The 16,296-nt window shown below is 46.6% G+C and overlaps 1 protein-coding gene across 2 annotated transcripts in view; it reads right to left on the reverse strand.

Annotated features, from left to right (window-relative positions):
* Positions 1–1,212: 1,212 nt before the first annotated feature.
* LOC149326312 (organic cation transporter protein-like) overlaps positions 1,213–16,296 on the reverse strand; it is a 198,203-nt gene continuing 183,119 nt past the window's right edge. Inside the window, exons 11-12 of one of the 2 annotated variants that reach the window (XM_089562552.1) lie at positions 12,677–12,813; positions 1,213–1,347 (exon numbers count right to left, since the gene is read on the reverse strand). In XM_089562552.1, coding sequence (XP_089418678.1) covers positions 1,299–1,347; positions 12,677–12,813 — 186 coding nt within the window. In that variant the 3' untranslated portion in view covers positions 1,213–1,298. Of the gene's footprint in view, positions 1,351–12,676; positions 12,814–16,296 lie in introns of both variants that reach the window. The other variant, XM_089562551.1, reaches the window with a different exon arrangement.

Raw genomic sequence — 16,296 nt, forward strand, 5'->3', positions numbered from 1 at the left:
CGCTGGCGCCCAACGTGCACGCCCTTGTCAGGAGTGCTTCTGGCGATCAAAGAAACGGGTATTCGAAGGACCTTGCAATCACCTATTCTTTCCGTAGAAAGCGAGCACTGAGAATAAATAGACCTCTCCCGGCCTACATCATCAGCGCACGTGTTTCTGTCCTGGTGGGCAACATGCCACTTCTGGCAGCATGTTCGAACAGGTGAAGCGCGTACCGAAGCAGCTCCAATCGGAACAAAAAATGGCTGCGTGCCGTAGCTCTTTAATTGGGAGAAGAAAGGTGGTCTGTTAACGCTCGACACGTGCAGAATCGGCTCAGAAGCGAAAGTTCGCGCTTTTGCTCATCGGGTCACACCCCTTCGACAACACCTTGTTAACTCATTATTTTGAGGACTATTACTTTCTGCATCCCCTAGTTGGCGCAAAAAAAAACACCCTAGCCGTGATATGAATAGCGCTTTATTTCCACCCCCCCCCCCCAAAAAAAAAGATAACATTGCTGCTATAGTAGGATACAACTTAACAAAACTGCAATTGGTAACGCTGGCTACGATCCGCGGCGTCCTGTATTACTCCTCTTGGCAGCTGCCGCAGTGAACAAAAACAGATTTTTAAAGTATGATATTATCAAACACGCCAGAAGCACCGAAATTCTTGACCTTGTAATTTAGTCTCGTTTTGGTAACAAGAAAATCTTTTACAACTCTCTACTTTTTTGACGCGTAGGAATTCTGCTCGATGGTCCTGAATGCGGGCGGTACTGCACTGCAGACTCGAGCTCTATCCGAATAAATATATTTCTCATAAATAGCTGATATGTACTCAGTCGTGCGCATTGCGTCTGATCGAGTTATCTACGCTGTTGCTCGTAGCATTCGAGCTGTAGTCCAGGTGACGCCTGTGAATGTCGTTAATGATGCCGCCGTCGACAGCTCTAAACCCACGAACTCACCGCGGAAGAAGTGTCATTCATGATTAATTTTTTGTCCGAAATTCACGAAACGCTGCGCAACACAGCATTCAAACTACGGACCCTTGAAAGCAAGTCGCGACGAGTGAGAAGACGTCTTCCGCGAGGCGTTGCCTCGAATGCGAAGATGACCGATGTCTGGTAATCGACAGATATTTCTGAGAATGGCAGCGCAGGTTGTGAGACCGTTTTCGCTGAGATAAATGACGACAGGAAGCTGCTGAACAGACAGCTTTTAGCCGGAGTTTTCTAGTTTTTTTATTGTCGCATTTCAGTAGTCGATAAGGGCCGGCTTGCTTCTTGGGGAGCATCGCATCTTCGATGTTTGTTACCGCAGTGGCTGGGCTTCTGCTTCTGTTGTGTTGTCTTTGGCACTCCTTCTGTACCCGTGACCGAAAAAAAAGAAAACAGAACATAATTGCGAGTAACACGTCCAAAGAAAAGACTAATTCGCACAGTTCACCTCAGAGTGACGTGGCCCCGCTTGCTCTGCACTGGACGGAATCAATTGGCACACAAGTGATCTTTCGGCCAAGCGAGCATAGTATGTCCAAGAAGTTTACTTCAAATCTGCCTGCGCTAATGCCTACCGAAGAAGACGCATCGATGACGTTTCAATTGTTAAAATTTAATTAGAATCGAACAGAATGCTGCCTGACTGCTTGGAATAGCCTGGAATAATTTTTACCCCCGTCACATGGAATTCTTCGAAGCTTTTCTAGCAAAGGCGTCTTTTTGCCCCAAAGAAGCAAAACCTGAAAGGAGCAGCGACACAGCTGCACGGTGCAGCTCAAGCGTGAAACGGTCGTAGAACTTTAGCACCTGTCGCGGTTCATGAGATGACTAAAGTGAGGGTTTTAAAATTGAACTACCGAACTATTCACTATATCAGCAGCAGCAGGTTTTGTTTATCACAATGGTCACTTGGTGTTGCTGCTGCATTGTCTTGAGATGTATTCGTATGGTGTAAACACCCGACCAAAAACCAGGCGTCTTTGAGCATAAGGACGTGATTCGCAAAGGGCTTCGCAGTGCCCGCGTGGCCCTTAACTGTAGCAACAGCCTGTGGCTCATTGCCAAGGGTACATTTTGTTACGGTCCAAAAACTAGGTTTTTAAAAAGGAATCGGCTTTTTGAGGTATGAAGTCAACTTCGGCAGTACAGTAACACCAGACTGAGCGGGCGTCAGAAAACAGATGAATACTGTTAATTACTACGCTGTTCGACTGATTCCTAGTAATTAACTTTATAACTATTGCAGCAAGGCGGCATTTGTAGCCGCCCGTTAGTAACAGCCATATCAGTTTTTAAATTTTCTAAACCGAGATTAACTACTGTCTGCATCACTGGAGCTCAGCAATTATCGGCTGTCTCGCGCCGAAAGACGCGCGCTTTCGAACAGTCAGCGCGCAGAGCAACGCCCCCCAGCGGACGCCACTCCGCGGTGCAAGTGTCGCTTCTCTATGCTGCCTACACTGCAGTGCTCACCGCTGCTCGGTGGTAGAATGCATGCTGTTATAATGTATGGTTCTCCGATATGGGCTGCTTCCCTGTTCAGCTAGCGCATGGACTGTCAAACATTTCGATTGATGAAAAATTCGGGGACACTTAAGCTCTGCCTTTAGAGGCCTCCTTTTTGCATATCGCTTGGCAGACACGGACGCTGCTTTTATATTTCATTTATTATTTGTTTTGTTTCAGTATATATCACTTGTGTTTATTTTCATTGTTTACAACGAGACACACGAGGCCTTCCTTTAAACACGTCGAACGAACGTTCCTCGGTGGTCGAAGGGTAGCAGGTTTTTTACATAGAAAACAATCTGTTGACCAAGGGACAAAGAGTCCTTTATCGTGCATCCATGTTTTGACCGACAGTGTTCCGGTGTGAAGTTTGAAGAAGAAAGTTTTCAAAAATGGGTAAACTGGCATTCTTTTAACCTATTTGAGCACATCTGCTCCTGGGCCTCCGCAGTTTGACAATCGGTAAATGGGTACAGGGAACATTGATTCAATTAAATCTTTATACAGATTTTTTTCTAGTGACATTGGAGAGGTACTGCATTGAAAATCACGTGTGTTTAGATTGTTGGGATGCGTTTTTCTTCTGGGATGTGCTTCAAAGAACCTTAAAGAATGATTTACCGCTACACCCGCATGGCATCAGGTTCTTACCGGTAGGAAAGCAGGTCATCCCTTATGACGCTATTATGCTCCTTGGCCTCCATAGTTTATGGAAAACAAGGACACAATTCAACAATGCAGAAGTAGTTGTGAGATCTCCAAGCGAGCATTTCATTGAAGGTGTCATGCGTCTGAGGGAAGTGTATCAGGCACTGCGTGATCAGCCAACTTGGTTAAATGTGTTGGATGACTTGGTTGAACCGAAAAAATTTTAACCTGCCGTGTCAGTGCAAGTGTTGCTGACATGTTTTACTTCTTTGTACCCGTTGTGAAAATGCAGTAAAGAAAAAAAAAGTGGTCGAAGGGTAGCGCGCCCGGCTCACAACCCCAGGGCAGCAGCTCGAGTCTCGGCATGATCCCGTTTTTTTCATTTCAGCGGAATTTTTTTTTTCGTTCTTGACAGACACTACGCCGTGAAATCACGTCACCATCCTGCAGAGCAATGAGAAAGAGGGCGGTTACGTCATCGCTTTTGTACTGCGTGATCGTCGTGGGTTGTTGATCTAGATTCCTGCCTGTTTGCAAACAATGTAGTGTCAGGGGAACACGTTGGCAAGGGGGCCTGCCGGAAGAAAACAGGCCTGATTGGACAAAGCGGTCGTTCGGGTCCGGTGTACCTGTGTGGAGCGTCGGGAGCTGCCCAATTTTTCAGCCTGAAATTGTGCATTCATCATCATCAGCCTGACTACACCCCCTGCAGAGCAAAAGCCTCTCCTATGTCTCTCCAATTAACCCTGTCCTGTGCCAGTTGCGGCCACCCTATCCCCGCAGACTTGCTGATCTCATCCGCCCACCTATCTTCCTGGCACCGCCTGCTACACTTGCCTTCTCTTGGAATCCACTCCGTCTTGCCTTCGCATTACATGGCCTGCACAAGCCCATTTCTTGCTCTTGTGGTCGACTGGAATGTCATCAACCCACGTTGGTTACCTCACCCACTCTGCCCGCTTCGGGTCTCTAACTTTACATCTATCGTTTTTCTTTCCATAACTCGCTGCCCTGCCCTTAAATTAAGATGTCCTTTAAAAATACTGGAATATATCTATAGCAGATGCAGAGCTACCATAGTCCTACAGAGAGCCAGCAATAAAATTCCAATAAGAAACGGTGTCAGACAGGGAACCACGATCTCTCCAATGCTATTCACCGCCTGTTTACAGGGGGTGTTCCGAGGCCTGGATTGGGGTGGAGAATGCCGAAATAATCTGAGGTTCGCTGATGGCATTGCCTTGTTAAGACACTGAGGAGATGAACTGCAAAACTAGATTAATGAGTTATGCAGACAGAGCAGTACTATGAGTCTGAAAATTAATTTGCAGAAAACCAAACAAATGTTCAACAGTCTCAGAAGGGAACAGCATTTTACAATTGGTAGCGAGGGGCTGGAAGTGGTAAGGGAGTAAGTGTATATAGGAAAGGTAGTGACCGTTAATCCGAATCGTGAGAGGGAAATAAGTAGAAGAATAAGAATGGGGTGCAGCTTATATCACAAATCTTCTGAGATCATGACTGGCAGTTTACCAATGTCCCTCAAGAGAAAAGTATACAACAGCTGTATCTTACGGGTACTCATCTATGGGGCAGCAACGTGGAGGCTAACGAAAAGGGAAATTCTGCTTAATTGCGTTTAAGTAAGGCCCATGCACGCGGCACTCCGTTACCCAGACCAATTAACGACTGTCAACCGGAAGAATAATTTTAAGTATCCGGCAAACGTGCACTTAGGTGATATCTTCGTACAACTAGATCGAACAACCCTAACCCGTGCTGTGCGCAGGCACTGTACCTACCGCATTTCGGCAAGAGCACGTTGTCAAGCGGCACCGGTTACTGCGTTCTAAAGGCCTTTCACAAAAGAGCCCTACGAAATGCACGTGGCCCCTAGAGAGCGAGTTATGGCAGCAGCACCAACCGTGTTTGGCCGGCCGATTTTTCTCTCAAGTACGGACGTTTTCAGTACACGTCGTTTAGATTACGTTCTGCCTGAGAAACATATCAATGCTAGAACGTATACCACCCTGGGTAAGAGCAGTGCGGAACAACCAAAGCGGTGAGCATCAGTAGAACCAGCTGTACGCAAAATAGCGGGGTAATTAAGCGCGTTTTGTACACCATTGCATAATATTCGCGCAGAAAGCACTATTTAAAAGCGCATTGAATGACGCAAGCAAAACTGTCGACTCGAACATGGCAGCGCTTGATCTAGCGTGGCATGTTACGATACGGGTTTGGAATGCTTCTGTACTCGAGCGGCCAAGGAATACGTGCTGGCATGCCCTTGAGAGCCGTCTTGTGATTAAAACTATCTGCAGCACTGGAATAAACTGCAAATGACTACCTAGAAGTACTTCCAGGGGTTGCATGCCATGCGCGCCTTTTAGAGCTCGAACGGTCATTATTTCAGTGCGATTCGGTCGGGAAGATAACAAAGCAAACTAAGTCCTTCCTTGCTCACCGGAAAATACATCGGCGCACGAGTAGCCCAGTAATTCTGCTTACAAGCGAATGCATGCCGCAGATCTTGACAGCGCTTGACGTCCGTCACTTTGCTGTTTGTCCGGCTCCAGTACGTATTTTTCGCCGGTTTTCGCGATTCGGAAAGTGGAAGGAATATCTGCGGTTGGTCTTCTTCCATCATTAGAGCAACAACGCGACCGCACTGAGAAAAACAGCAAACTGTCACTGCGCGAGGCCACATCCACTGCGCCAAACAGCCAGTTGCAAAATGTTTTGCCGACCACTTCAAGCCACGCCCTTCGCCCCTCCTTCGAAACGTCAACCGTGACGTACGCCGGGAGAGGTCTATCACTCGCGCGAGGTAATGTGGTTCGGACGTCACGACCCTCTCGACCTATTCCGTTTGTTTTTAAAGCGAAAGCTTTACTACTTGCACTTTCAGCCTTTGCCGTGGCGCGGCGGTGCCACCATTGACCTTTAGTTGACCTCTGTGTGACGTCATGCGTGACATCACGCCGAAGAGAAGGGCGACCGACTCGCGCCGTCGCAAGCCGCGGTGGTGCCACCACCGGCGCTTAACTCCTGCGCTCTCCGCTAGGAGCGTAACAGGTGTTGTGACGTCACGCCGAAGAGAAGGGCGACCGACTCGCGCAGTCGCAAGCCGCGGCGGTGCCACCACCGACGCCTAACTCCTGCGCTCTCCGCTAGGAGCGCGATTGTGGCGTACCACAACAAAAGTACCACAACTGTAGGGGTGCACAAAGGATTAAGGCAAGGTTGCCCTCTATCACCGCTGCTGTTCATGCTTTACGTGATAAATATGGAAAGAAGGCTAGAAGAAAGTAATCTGGGTTATAATCTATCGTACAGATTAGGCGGAAATGTAGTTGAGCAGCGACTCCCGGGTTTAATGTATGCGGACGATATTGTACTGTTAGCAGATAGCCAGGAAGATTTACAAACTTTGGTTAATTGCTGTGGAGACGAAGGAGACGCTCTAGGATTCAGTTTTAGCGCAACTAAATCAGGTGTGATGATTTTTAACGATACAACTGATCAGGTGCTTACAATACAAGGCCACGAAATACCCAAAGTGGCCGAATACAAATACCTCGGGATATGGCTAAACGAAGGGCAGATATACACGGAAAAGCATGAACAGGCTCTTAGGGCAAAAGGACGAAGAGACGCCGGGATAATGAAACATAGGGCATTATGGGGGTACAAGAAATATGAAGTACTAAGAGGTATTTGGAAAGGAATAATGGTGCCGGGACTTACTTTCGGCAATGCGGTTCTGTGCTTAAGGGCAGAAGTTCAGTCGAGATTAGACGTAAATCAGAGAGCTGTTGGAAGATTAGCACTAGGTGCCCACGGCAAAACCACAAACGAGGCAGTACAAGGGGATATGGGCTGGGCATCGTTCGAGGCACGGGAAGCTAAGAGTAAAATACTATATGAAGAACGCCTGAGGAAATTGGACGATAACAGATGGGCAGCTAAGGTATTTAAATATTTATACAGAAAGAACGTTGACTCACAGTGGCGGAAAAGAACTAGAAAACTAGCCAGTAAGTATGCCGGTCATGAGGACGGAGAAAGAAAGAGCATTAAACGACAGGTTAAAAACGCGGAAGTTAAAAATTGGATGAATTCAATGGAAAAGAAACATAGTGTAGAACTATATCGATTCTGGAAAAGGCAGATCAGGAAAGAATTTTTCTATGATAACTCAAGAGGCAGTGCCCTACTTTTTGAAGCTAGATCAGGGTGTCTTAGAACGCGCAGCTACAAAAAGAAATTTAACGAAGAAGATGACACATGTGCAGTGTGTGGTAGATCTGTGGAAACAATTGAACACCTCGTAATCAAATGTGATGGTATCCATCCGGATGTCGATGCAGGCACAGTCACTCTTTCTGAGGCCCTAGGGTTTAAAGATAACAATGGTCATGTAAATAAATCTGCAGTGGAAGTCAGCAAAAAGCGATTGGAGGATTGGTGGCTGAAAAGCAGAGATGTGGCATAAGGTTAGAATAGTAGGAAACCGTAGGCAAAGTTGATGGAGAATATTAATGAGAATTGCCAACACAGTAAACAAAAAAAATAATAAATAAAGAAAAGCTGAGCATGGTGGCAATTGCCACCACCCCGTTTCAAAGGGGGCGCTCCTATCCATCCATCCATCCATCCATCCAGCTGAAGAGATTAGGCTCGGCTCACGTCGCTAGAAAGCAGTAGCTGTGCCAACCACCAGCGGCTTAACACTGCTTCGCGATCTCGCGCCGTCCGTGTGCGACGGCGGTGCACATGAACGGCGGCCTGACTGGACTGGACTGGATAGGATTGAATTGGATTAGAATAGATTAGATTACATTGGATTGGATTGCATTGGATTGGATTGGATTACATAACCGATGCATCACCACAAGTCTAACCAAAAGCACCACCACCAGCTACACTACCAGCTGAACCATGGCGTAGGTACGGATATTGCTTTCGCAATTACCGGGCTTAACCAAGCTAAGCCACAGCGAATTTTTTTACACGACAATGCCAGCAGCTGCGCTGGTTTCTCTGCGGAACGGGACGCCCAACACTATCGTGTTAAAATGAAACCAAGGAAGAAGAGTTTGCATTTGCAATTTTGCTTGCAGCAGCAATCTGCGGAGCCACGCCGCATAAGATTTTAGCAATGTTTCATCAGGCAGTGCCATCGGTAGCTGGTGTGTTGAGGAGCGCCGTTGTCTGACACTGTGTGTTTATCTTTCTTGAGTCATTACAGCATCCTTCAGGAAGCACCTCGACTGGCTTTCTAAGCGGCCTGCAAGCATTTCTTTTTGTCTGTTCAGTTTCATCCAAAGCAGTTCACCAAGATTCTTGCTCTTGTGTGTGATTTGTGTGTTATTCAATTATCAGAATGGCATGTTTCGCCTTAACTGACGTCATACGTTTTGTATACCCATTCGGGACAGTTTTCCAACCCACGCCTAGGATCCCTGGACGGACCCTGACCTGGGCTTCCGGCTTCCACTCGGACTACCACGATGCGAAACAATTCTACTGTGTCGCCTGTGGCTTGGCGTAGCTTTCACCAACCATTACTCCTTTTGTAATCGGTATGGTTAATAACCCTGCATGTACCATATCTGCGGGTGCGACGAGACTATAGCCCACATTCTTTGTGTATGCCATGCATACGGCACCGAAAGACAGACCCTCTGCCCTTCTCTGGAGCGTCTAGATCCACGCCCGCTGACTGAGGAAGATTCTCATCCACTGGCCGCGGCGATCATCGGCGACGAAGGCCTTCCAGGCACTGCTCCTGCTTCAGTGCGTCGGGTCTGCACGATAGGCTCCGACTTCAACGCATGCATAGTGACTTCGCATACTAACTACATATTTCTCTTTAAGGAACGAAACAGCGCAACTAAAACGATGCATCCTTAAAGATGCAATACCAACTCGCCCACTATGCTATGTTGCTACAAGATATTTCTCTTGCTCTGTTTACGTGTTCATTTTTCTATCCCTTCATCGCTTCCCCCAGTGCAGGGTAGGAAACCGGTTTCTTATTGCAGTTAACCACTCTGCCTTTCGTTCTCTTCCTGCGCGTGACCGTGTCCGAATGACCTCCGAATGACCGTGTCTGCGGATTAATACGCAGAGGACCCATTAATGCTATCGCATCACACCCTTAAGAAGGATCTTGTGTTCTCTACTGTTTTTCATGCTATTTCTAGATGCCTGAATTAGTGAATGTTGGAAGAAAACGTATTGTTCCTGCTCTTAAGAAAAAGCGAACAAATTCCGTGACCCGGTCGGTTGGAGAGGTCGGTAGGGGCGCTTCAGCCAATTACGCATGTTTCTCAGCGAAGCACTTTCTTGATGGCGTGAGCCACGTCATCAGTGCTTTCCTGTTGATGGTTTTGTTCGTTATATCCGTCGTAGCGAATCGCATTGATAGGTACCGAATTTGAGGGGACCACAACTGCATAAAAACAAGTCCACTGTTTAAAATTATGTTCATATGAAATATATTCATTTGTGGTGGATATTTTGTGGTGGACGTTTACTGAAAGAAACCAAAGCTTTTCCTTCAGTTTCGCACGATTTTATCTTGTGCACTGCGACCTTATCGTGTCGCAGTTGTTTGATAAGGTTGTCTTGCAAATCCCGAAGAAAAACCTGTCTGTTCGGCCCAACCGCGATTGAGGAAATATGATGCGAAGGGCGTGAATTTCACATTTGCATTCCCGTTTCTCGCACGTGTTGCGCAGTGTAGCTGAACAACACGCAAATGTTCCTTGAAAACTGGCATCAGGTAATTTGATCATGGAGCCGTTTGGTTTGGTTTTGTGGGGTTTAACGTCCCAAAGCGACTAAGGCTATGAGAGACGCCGTAGTGAAGGGCTCCGGAAATTTCGACCACCTGGGGTTCTTTAACGTGCACTGACATCGCACAGCACACGGGCCTCTAGAATTTCTCCTCCAAAGAAATTATAGCCGCCGCGGCCGGGATCGAACCCGCGTCTTTTGGGCCAGCAGCCGAGCACCATAGCCACCGCGGCGGCTCATGGAGCCGTTCATATACAGTAGGGAACAAAAATATATATTTTCAAAATTTTTACATAAATTCAAAGTATGACAGATCTAAAAAAAGGCATTTGTTATTTCTGAATATGTAATGGAACAATGCCCTGTTTTGTCAGGGGTTGTTGTGGGCGTAACTGTTTGCTTTCAGTTCATTTTTCAGTTTTCTCCTTTCATGGGTCTTTCCCATTGTGTTCACTTTTCCTCTGTTCTAAATTAATTTTAGCTTGCTGTCACTTTCAGGTAACATATTCTGCAGCTTGCATTACTGAATATTTGTATAAGCACTGGGCAGAGTGTGATGTTAACATATCGTTATCAAGACTGCTCAAATGACAATTATCTACAGCCACAATTATGGGATGAAGGGATGAAACACCATCAGCCTTCACTGGCTTTCAGAGCAGCTCAGTCCACTTTTTCACTAATTTTGACGAGATATTGTTTAACAGGAGGTTTAGTCTTTCGATCATCGCAAGAGACACGCGAGAAGAATCAAGTTGTCGAAAAAGACATTGTTTGCGGGAGCCTAACACACTCCAGACTCATTATTATCGACATTTCCGAAGGAGTACTGCATGGTCCCGTTATCAGGCTCCACAGTAACTCCATGTACTGTGAGACGCCATGTCCAATGTGCTCAACTGACCGACGGGAGCCCAGTTCAAACCCGGCACATCTGTGAAAAGAATTGGGTTTCCAGGATGAAGTAGAGAAAGGAACACCTAGTGTGGTTATGTTGCGAATGAAAAATAGTGATTTCATTAGACGCATCGAAGTTCCTGTCATGCGGGGATGATGGGATTCGTTGTGTATATTTCTCCAAACACAATTTATATGCATGGACCTCGTTATAAGCCTCTCACGTTAGACCACAGAGACGGGAACGTAATGGCACGGGGCTGATTCTCCGCTCGTGGACTGAATTTAAGGTACCGTGAGCGAAGAGACTGATCAGGGCATTCTTGAAAGTGCTATGATTCCATATGCACGCAAGAATCTGGGATTTGGATGTGCTTCGGCAAAATTATGGCCCGAAGCACTCTTCTACGCTTTTGAAGGATTGGATCAGGAAGAGAACGGTGGACCTTATGGAGTGGCCAAGCCAGCCTACTGCGATTACTTAAATTAAATACGTTTGGATAAGCGCCGCGCATCGTCCGAGGGACAAAAAAAGCCAGCAGCGCCGAGGAGAAAGTCCAGAAGCTGCTACAAGAGTGGAGACCCTGCGATATAGACGTTCACTGACAGATTCCTGGACTCCATGATTCGGCGGAGTCAAGCGGTGCTCGCCGGAAAAGGCTTGCGCGTGAAGTACTGATGCATTAGGGTATTGTGAAAACGCATTCTTAAAATTGTTGCCTCACTTTATAATAAAAAAAAATCATATAATTGTCGATACCTTCACGCAGCGGAGAACGCAGTTCTTCAATAAATTTCCTGTGGGTACATCATATGTAAGTAAAGTAAGCGGGTACAAATTGTCGCTTAATATAGTAAACATTCGTTGCTATTCTATAAAAAGTCTGATTCTGTCGTCCCACCGACATCGTGCGCAAATATTAGTGCGGTAAAAAAAGGTAAATTTTAAAAACTGAAATATCATACCTTTTTGCTCGCTACGCCATATCTACCACTGGTCGAAAATACGATCTAATTTCTGCTGCCCCATCATGCGCGATCACTTCTCTATTGCTGCATACGTGAGCAATGTACGCTGAAGATTAACAAGTATTATTCAGGGAATTACATCGTGAAAAACTAATTGATTTCATATGTTTACTGCACTTTACAAAGCTGAGTTTGGTGCATGTGTCAACCTCGCAAAAGTTTTTGTGGCGCTTGCGTGTCAGCGATTGATGCAGATCTCGCTGAAAATACCTAATGAGGCCGAACTGAACCATAGGCACACTGTGACGCTATCACAACGCTAATGAAAACCAACCATATTCCATTACTTGAAGTACGCAGAAAAATTTACCATCTGTTGTTTATGCATAACCTTTTAACACATAAACTAAACATACCCCGCCCTGTAATTCTCAAACAATTGTCGCGCCGAACACACCATTCACGAATTCATTCGCTGGAACCAATTTTTGCAAAGACTGACTCATTCAAGCACAGTTTTTTTCCACGGACTGTTTCCGACTGGAAATCTCTTCCCGAGGCCATTTTCCAGTCCTCAGATTTTAGTAAAGCTCTTGAGAAGCATTTTCTCGAGTGAATGAGCGTTGTATTTCGTTATTCTGCTCATTGTTTGTAACCCCATGTATTTTCTTAGTATTTGTCATTTTCAATGCCTTGTATAGCCCCTCCTGCATGGGCCAATCTTTTGGCCTGCAGTATTATGAAATAAATAAATAAATAAATAAAATCACCGCCTCGTCCGCCATGCCGTACTGCTGCCGCGCCACATGGAGGGCGGAAACAATCCAATAATAAATAAAAGGGGCACGGTAGGCGCCGTACTTGGCTTGCTTGATCTCGTGCAGCGTGTCCGGCAGTGGCGCCTTGAACGTCTCGGGCAGCGGGAACGAGACCAGGATCAGGCTGGCACACACTGCGATGTCGACCACTTTGGGCGCCCACGCCGCGAACACCACGCCCTGGGGGGAAGCGAACAACTGTGGGTAAATACGCGCTCGAAGCGACTCCCAGCCGTCGTGTAAGGAGCTCCCAGTGCGTTCCCAGAGCTCCTGCCGCAGGGTGACAACAGCGAGCGAGCGTTTTCTTTATGATGAAAATGGACAGCGCCCGCCTTGCTAGTGCACTGTTCTGCATGAACATCCTACGAGCTTCCTTTGTCTGCCCACAACCGTGCTGTTCGCTGCGGGTGCCGAATGTATACGGCTTCACGACACTGGCGGCGGATGAAGGGAAGCGCGTTTGAAAACAACGGCTGTACGCCACCCAGGTTGAAGGTGTGAACAGGTTGCCTGCTGTGAATAAATATTTATTGGAAACAGTGCCAACTTGGGCACCGGAGTGTACGCATACATACGGAGGCACAAAACAAACGCAACAGAGGAAATTGAATAAACACAAGTAATAAAAAGCGAATAGTGCCAGTAACAGAGCAGTCAGTGAAATAAAATGAAAGAAGCGTACAAACAAGCTGAGATCAGAGGAAGCGAACGTCATCCAGGAGCCCAAGAAGTACTTTGATTTGGGCTAGTTGGTTCATATCTTGAAAGTAGTTCGGACGGCGCGAAAACAACAAAGACAAAGGAGACACGAACACAACAGGACGGGCGCCCGTCCTGTTGTGTTCGTGTCTCCTTTGTCTTTGTTGTTTTCGCGCCGTCCGTACTACTCTCAATCCAGGAGCCGTAGCTTTTATGCGTAGCATATTGCAGTCACTCAGTTCAGCCCTTGGGCGCGGCCGGGCAGCCACCAAACCACGTGACGTGACGTCACGACAGCCGGAGGAAAAACCGTAGGTAAAGATGATGGCGATTCTTGGTGAGAAATGCAAACACGGTAAACAGGAAAACAAAAAAAAAAGAAAAAGAAAAGGAAAAAAAGAGAAGAAGAAAAAAAAGGAAAAAAGAAAAAAAGAAGAAAAAATAAAAAAAAACGAAAAAAAAGGCTGAGCATGGTGGCGGTTGCCACCGCCCCGTTTCAAAGGGGGCGCTCCTATCCATGCATCCGTACGTCACGGAGGAAAAGCTGCTGAGAAAATCGAGTGCCGCCAAGCAATACCTCGCGCAAAAAGACCGCGCAATATGCAACGCATTCTTGCCTTAACCAAGCTAAGCCTGGGCATAATTTTTTTTCTTTTCCTTCGCTGTGGCTGCGGCTGTCTGGACGTCATAGCTGGCAGCCAGCTCTGTTTCCAATACGGGGATGGCCAGCGGCAGTGAGGTAAAAGAAACGAAAAAGGAAACTGAGAAAAAACCAGTCACACAAGACGACGGACAAGAAGAGAGTTTTGCGCAGTGATTAGTGATGATGCTGTTGCGCATGCTCTGCTGGCCTTGCTCGGACCATGTTTTTTCCAATAAACTTCAGTTGTTAGTCCAGTCGTTGTGGTGTGTACTCTCTTCTTGTCCGTCGTCTTGTGTGACTGGTTTTTTCTCAGTTTACAATGTACCAACTGGCCCGCATTTCAACCCTTCTACGAAAAAGGAAGCTCACCAAATGCGAGCTCTGGGTTGCCCTGGAAGAGTGGTCAGGGCTCTAAGCGGCCTAGAGAATGGTGCTGTCACGTGACCCCTGTGCGCCTCTCAATTTGTGGGGCACAGTCCCTCACTCTCACTAGGCACCTATAGGCTGGCTGTGCGCATGCTTCGCAAAATTATTCAATTGGCAGTCTTAGTATACTGTACGCAGACATAGGCAGACAGACAGAGGGTACCCAAATAGATAACGGGCTTCGTATTGCGCTTGCGCCGAACGCTATTTCAAATCGAGTGTTACCGTACGCTCGCGTTACATACGCTACTTCTGGAATTTAACGTGCGTTGCTCTTTAGTATAGTGTATTAGTATAGGGGTCAGGCACGTAGCCAGAATTGCTTTTTTTTATGCGAAAGGAACCTTACGCTAGTCGCCGAGCCATTTCGCGGAGCTCTAGAAAGGTCAAGCTGCGCATGCGCGAGGAGCGGGTGACGTCACACGGCGCACAGCTGGCGCGCCGGGTTACCCGGAAGTAGAGAGCTCGGGCTAACTCGTGCTCATCAGCCCGAGCTATGATGGCGCTGTCGGAACGCAGCTTGATGCAGGCTTTTACCAACAGGAGGTTTTTCGCTTGGACGTAGACCATTTAGACTGGGAAAAAGCGGAGGAAAGGGCCCCTTTGCATACAGCAACAGGTTAGGACACAATACCAATTAGGGTAATTCCATTCCTTCGTGAAGAAGTGGACTTCTTCACGAAGGACTTTGTACGCTACTTAAGTGAGGTACTGAGAAGTGAAGAAATCCCAGAAGAGACAACTTGTTCGCAGTCACCCAATTATCGCAAATGCTGCAAGTGAAGACCGAGCGCTGCCATTGGGGTTTTTAGACGTGAAAGGGGCTTATGACAATATAAGTCACGCAGTGTTTGGTAAATTTTTGAAACATACCCAACAATACTTGACAAAAGCATTTTTGAGCCGGAAGCCTTATGAACACAATTTTTTCATGCAATGAAAGATTTCATTATAACAATCAATATATCCGCAGATCACCCGACAGCGGTATTGATTTTTTTTCCATTAACGTTTTTGCTGCCGTCAAAAGAGTTCCCCATTGGTTTTCTCTGGCATTCTTAACTGTTCGATGCGATCTATGGAAACGCTGCAAAAGAGAGATTTTGCTACCTGTCAGAAGAATGGATCATTACCTTCAATATTTCCGTAAAAGTACCTAACAATTTTCCAATTTTCAAATTTTTTGTCCGAAATAGTTAGACATGAAAAGAGTGTGGGCTGTGAAGCATTGTGTTTATTCAAAGAAATTTACAACCAGAACAAATTAGCTGTGAATTGGTGGGAAATAGAAGGTGCAGAAGTTTCGGTTAAAACGGTACTTAAGCGAGCATGTCCTTTATCGCCACTCCTATTTATGCTGTACATCAGGGAGGATAGAAACGCGGATTACTGTGTCCTGCAGGCGAAGGGGCCAACTAGAGAGACCTGTATTGATATAGTATGCCGACGAGAACATTCTTCTGCCAGACAGCGCCTTCAAGACTTGGCAGACATCATCATTTTCAACGGTGCAACTGATCAGGTGATTACAATACACGGCCACGAAATACCCAGAGTGGCCGAATACAAATATCTCGGGATATGGCTAAACGAAGGACAGATAAAGATGGAAAATCACAAACAGTCTGTGAGGACGAAAGGGCGAAGAGATGCCGGGATAATGAAACATAGTACATTATGGGCTACAACCAATATTATGTACTGAGAGGTGTTTGCAAATAAATAATGGTGCCAGGGCTTACTTTCAGGAATGTGGTTTTGTGCCTAAGGGCAGAAGTTCAGCAGGGACTAGAAAAATCAGGCAGCTTTTGGAGGATTAGTGCTAGGTGCCCATGGCAAAACCATAAACGAGGCGGTACAAGGGGATATGGGCTGGGCATCGTTCGAAGCATGCG

Source organism: Amblyomma mixtum, chromosome 10 (genome assembly GCF_055824585.1).
Source record: "Amblyomma mixtum isolate Tamu chromosome 10, ASM5582458v1, whole genome shotgun sequence".
Classification (NCBI taxonomy): Eukaryota; Metazoa; Arthropoda; class Arachnida; order Ixodida; family Ixodidae; genus Amblyomma; species Amblyomma mixtum.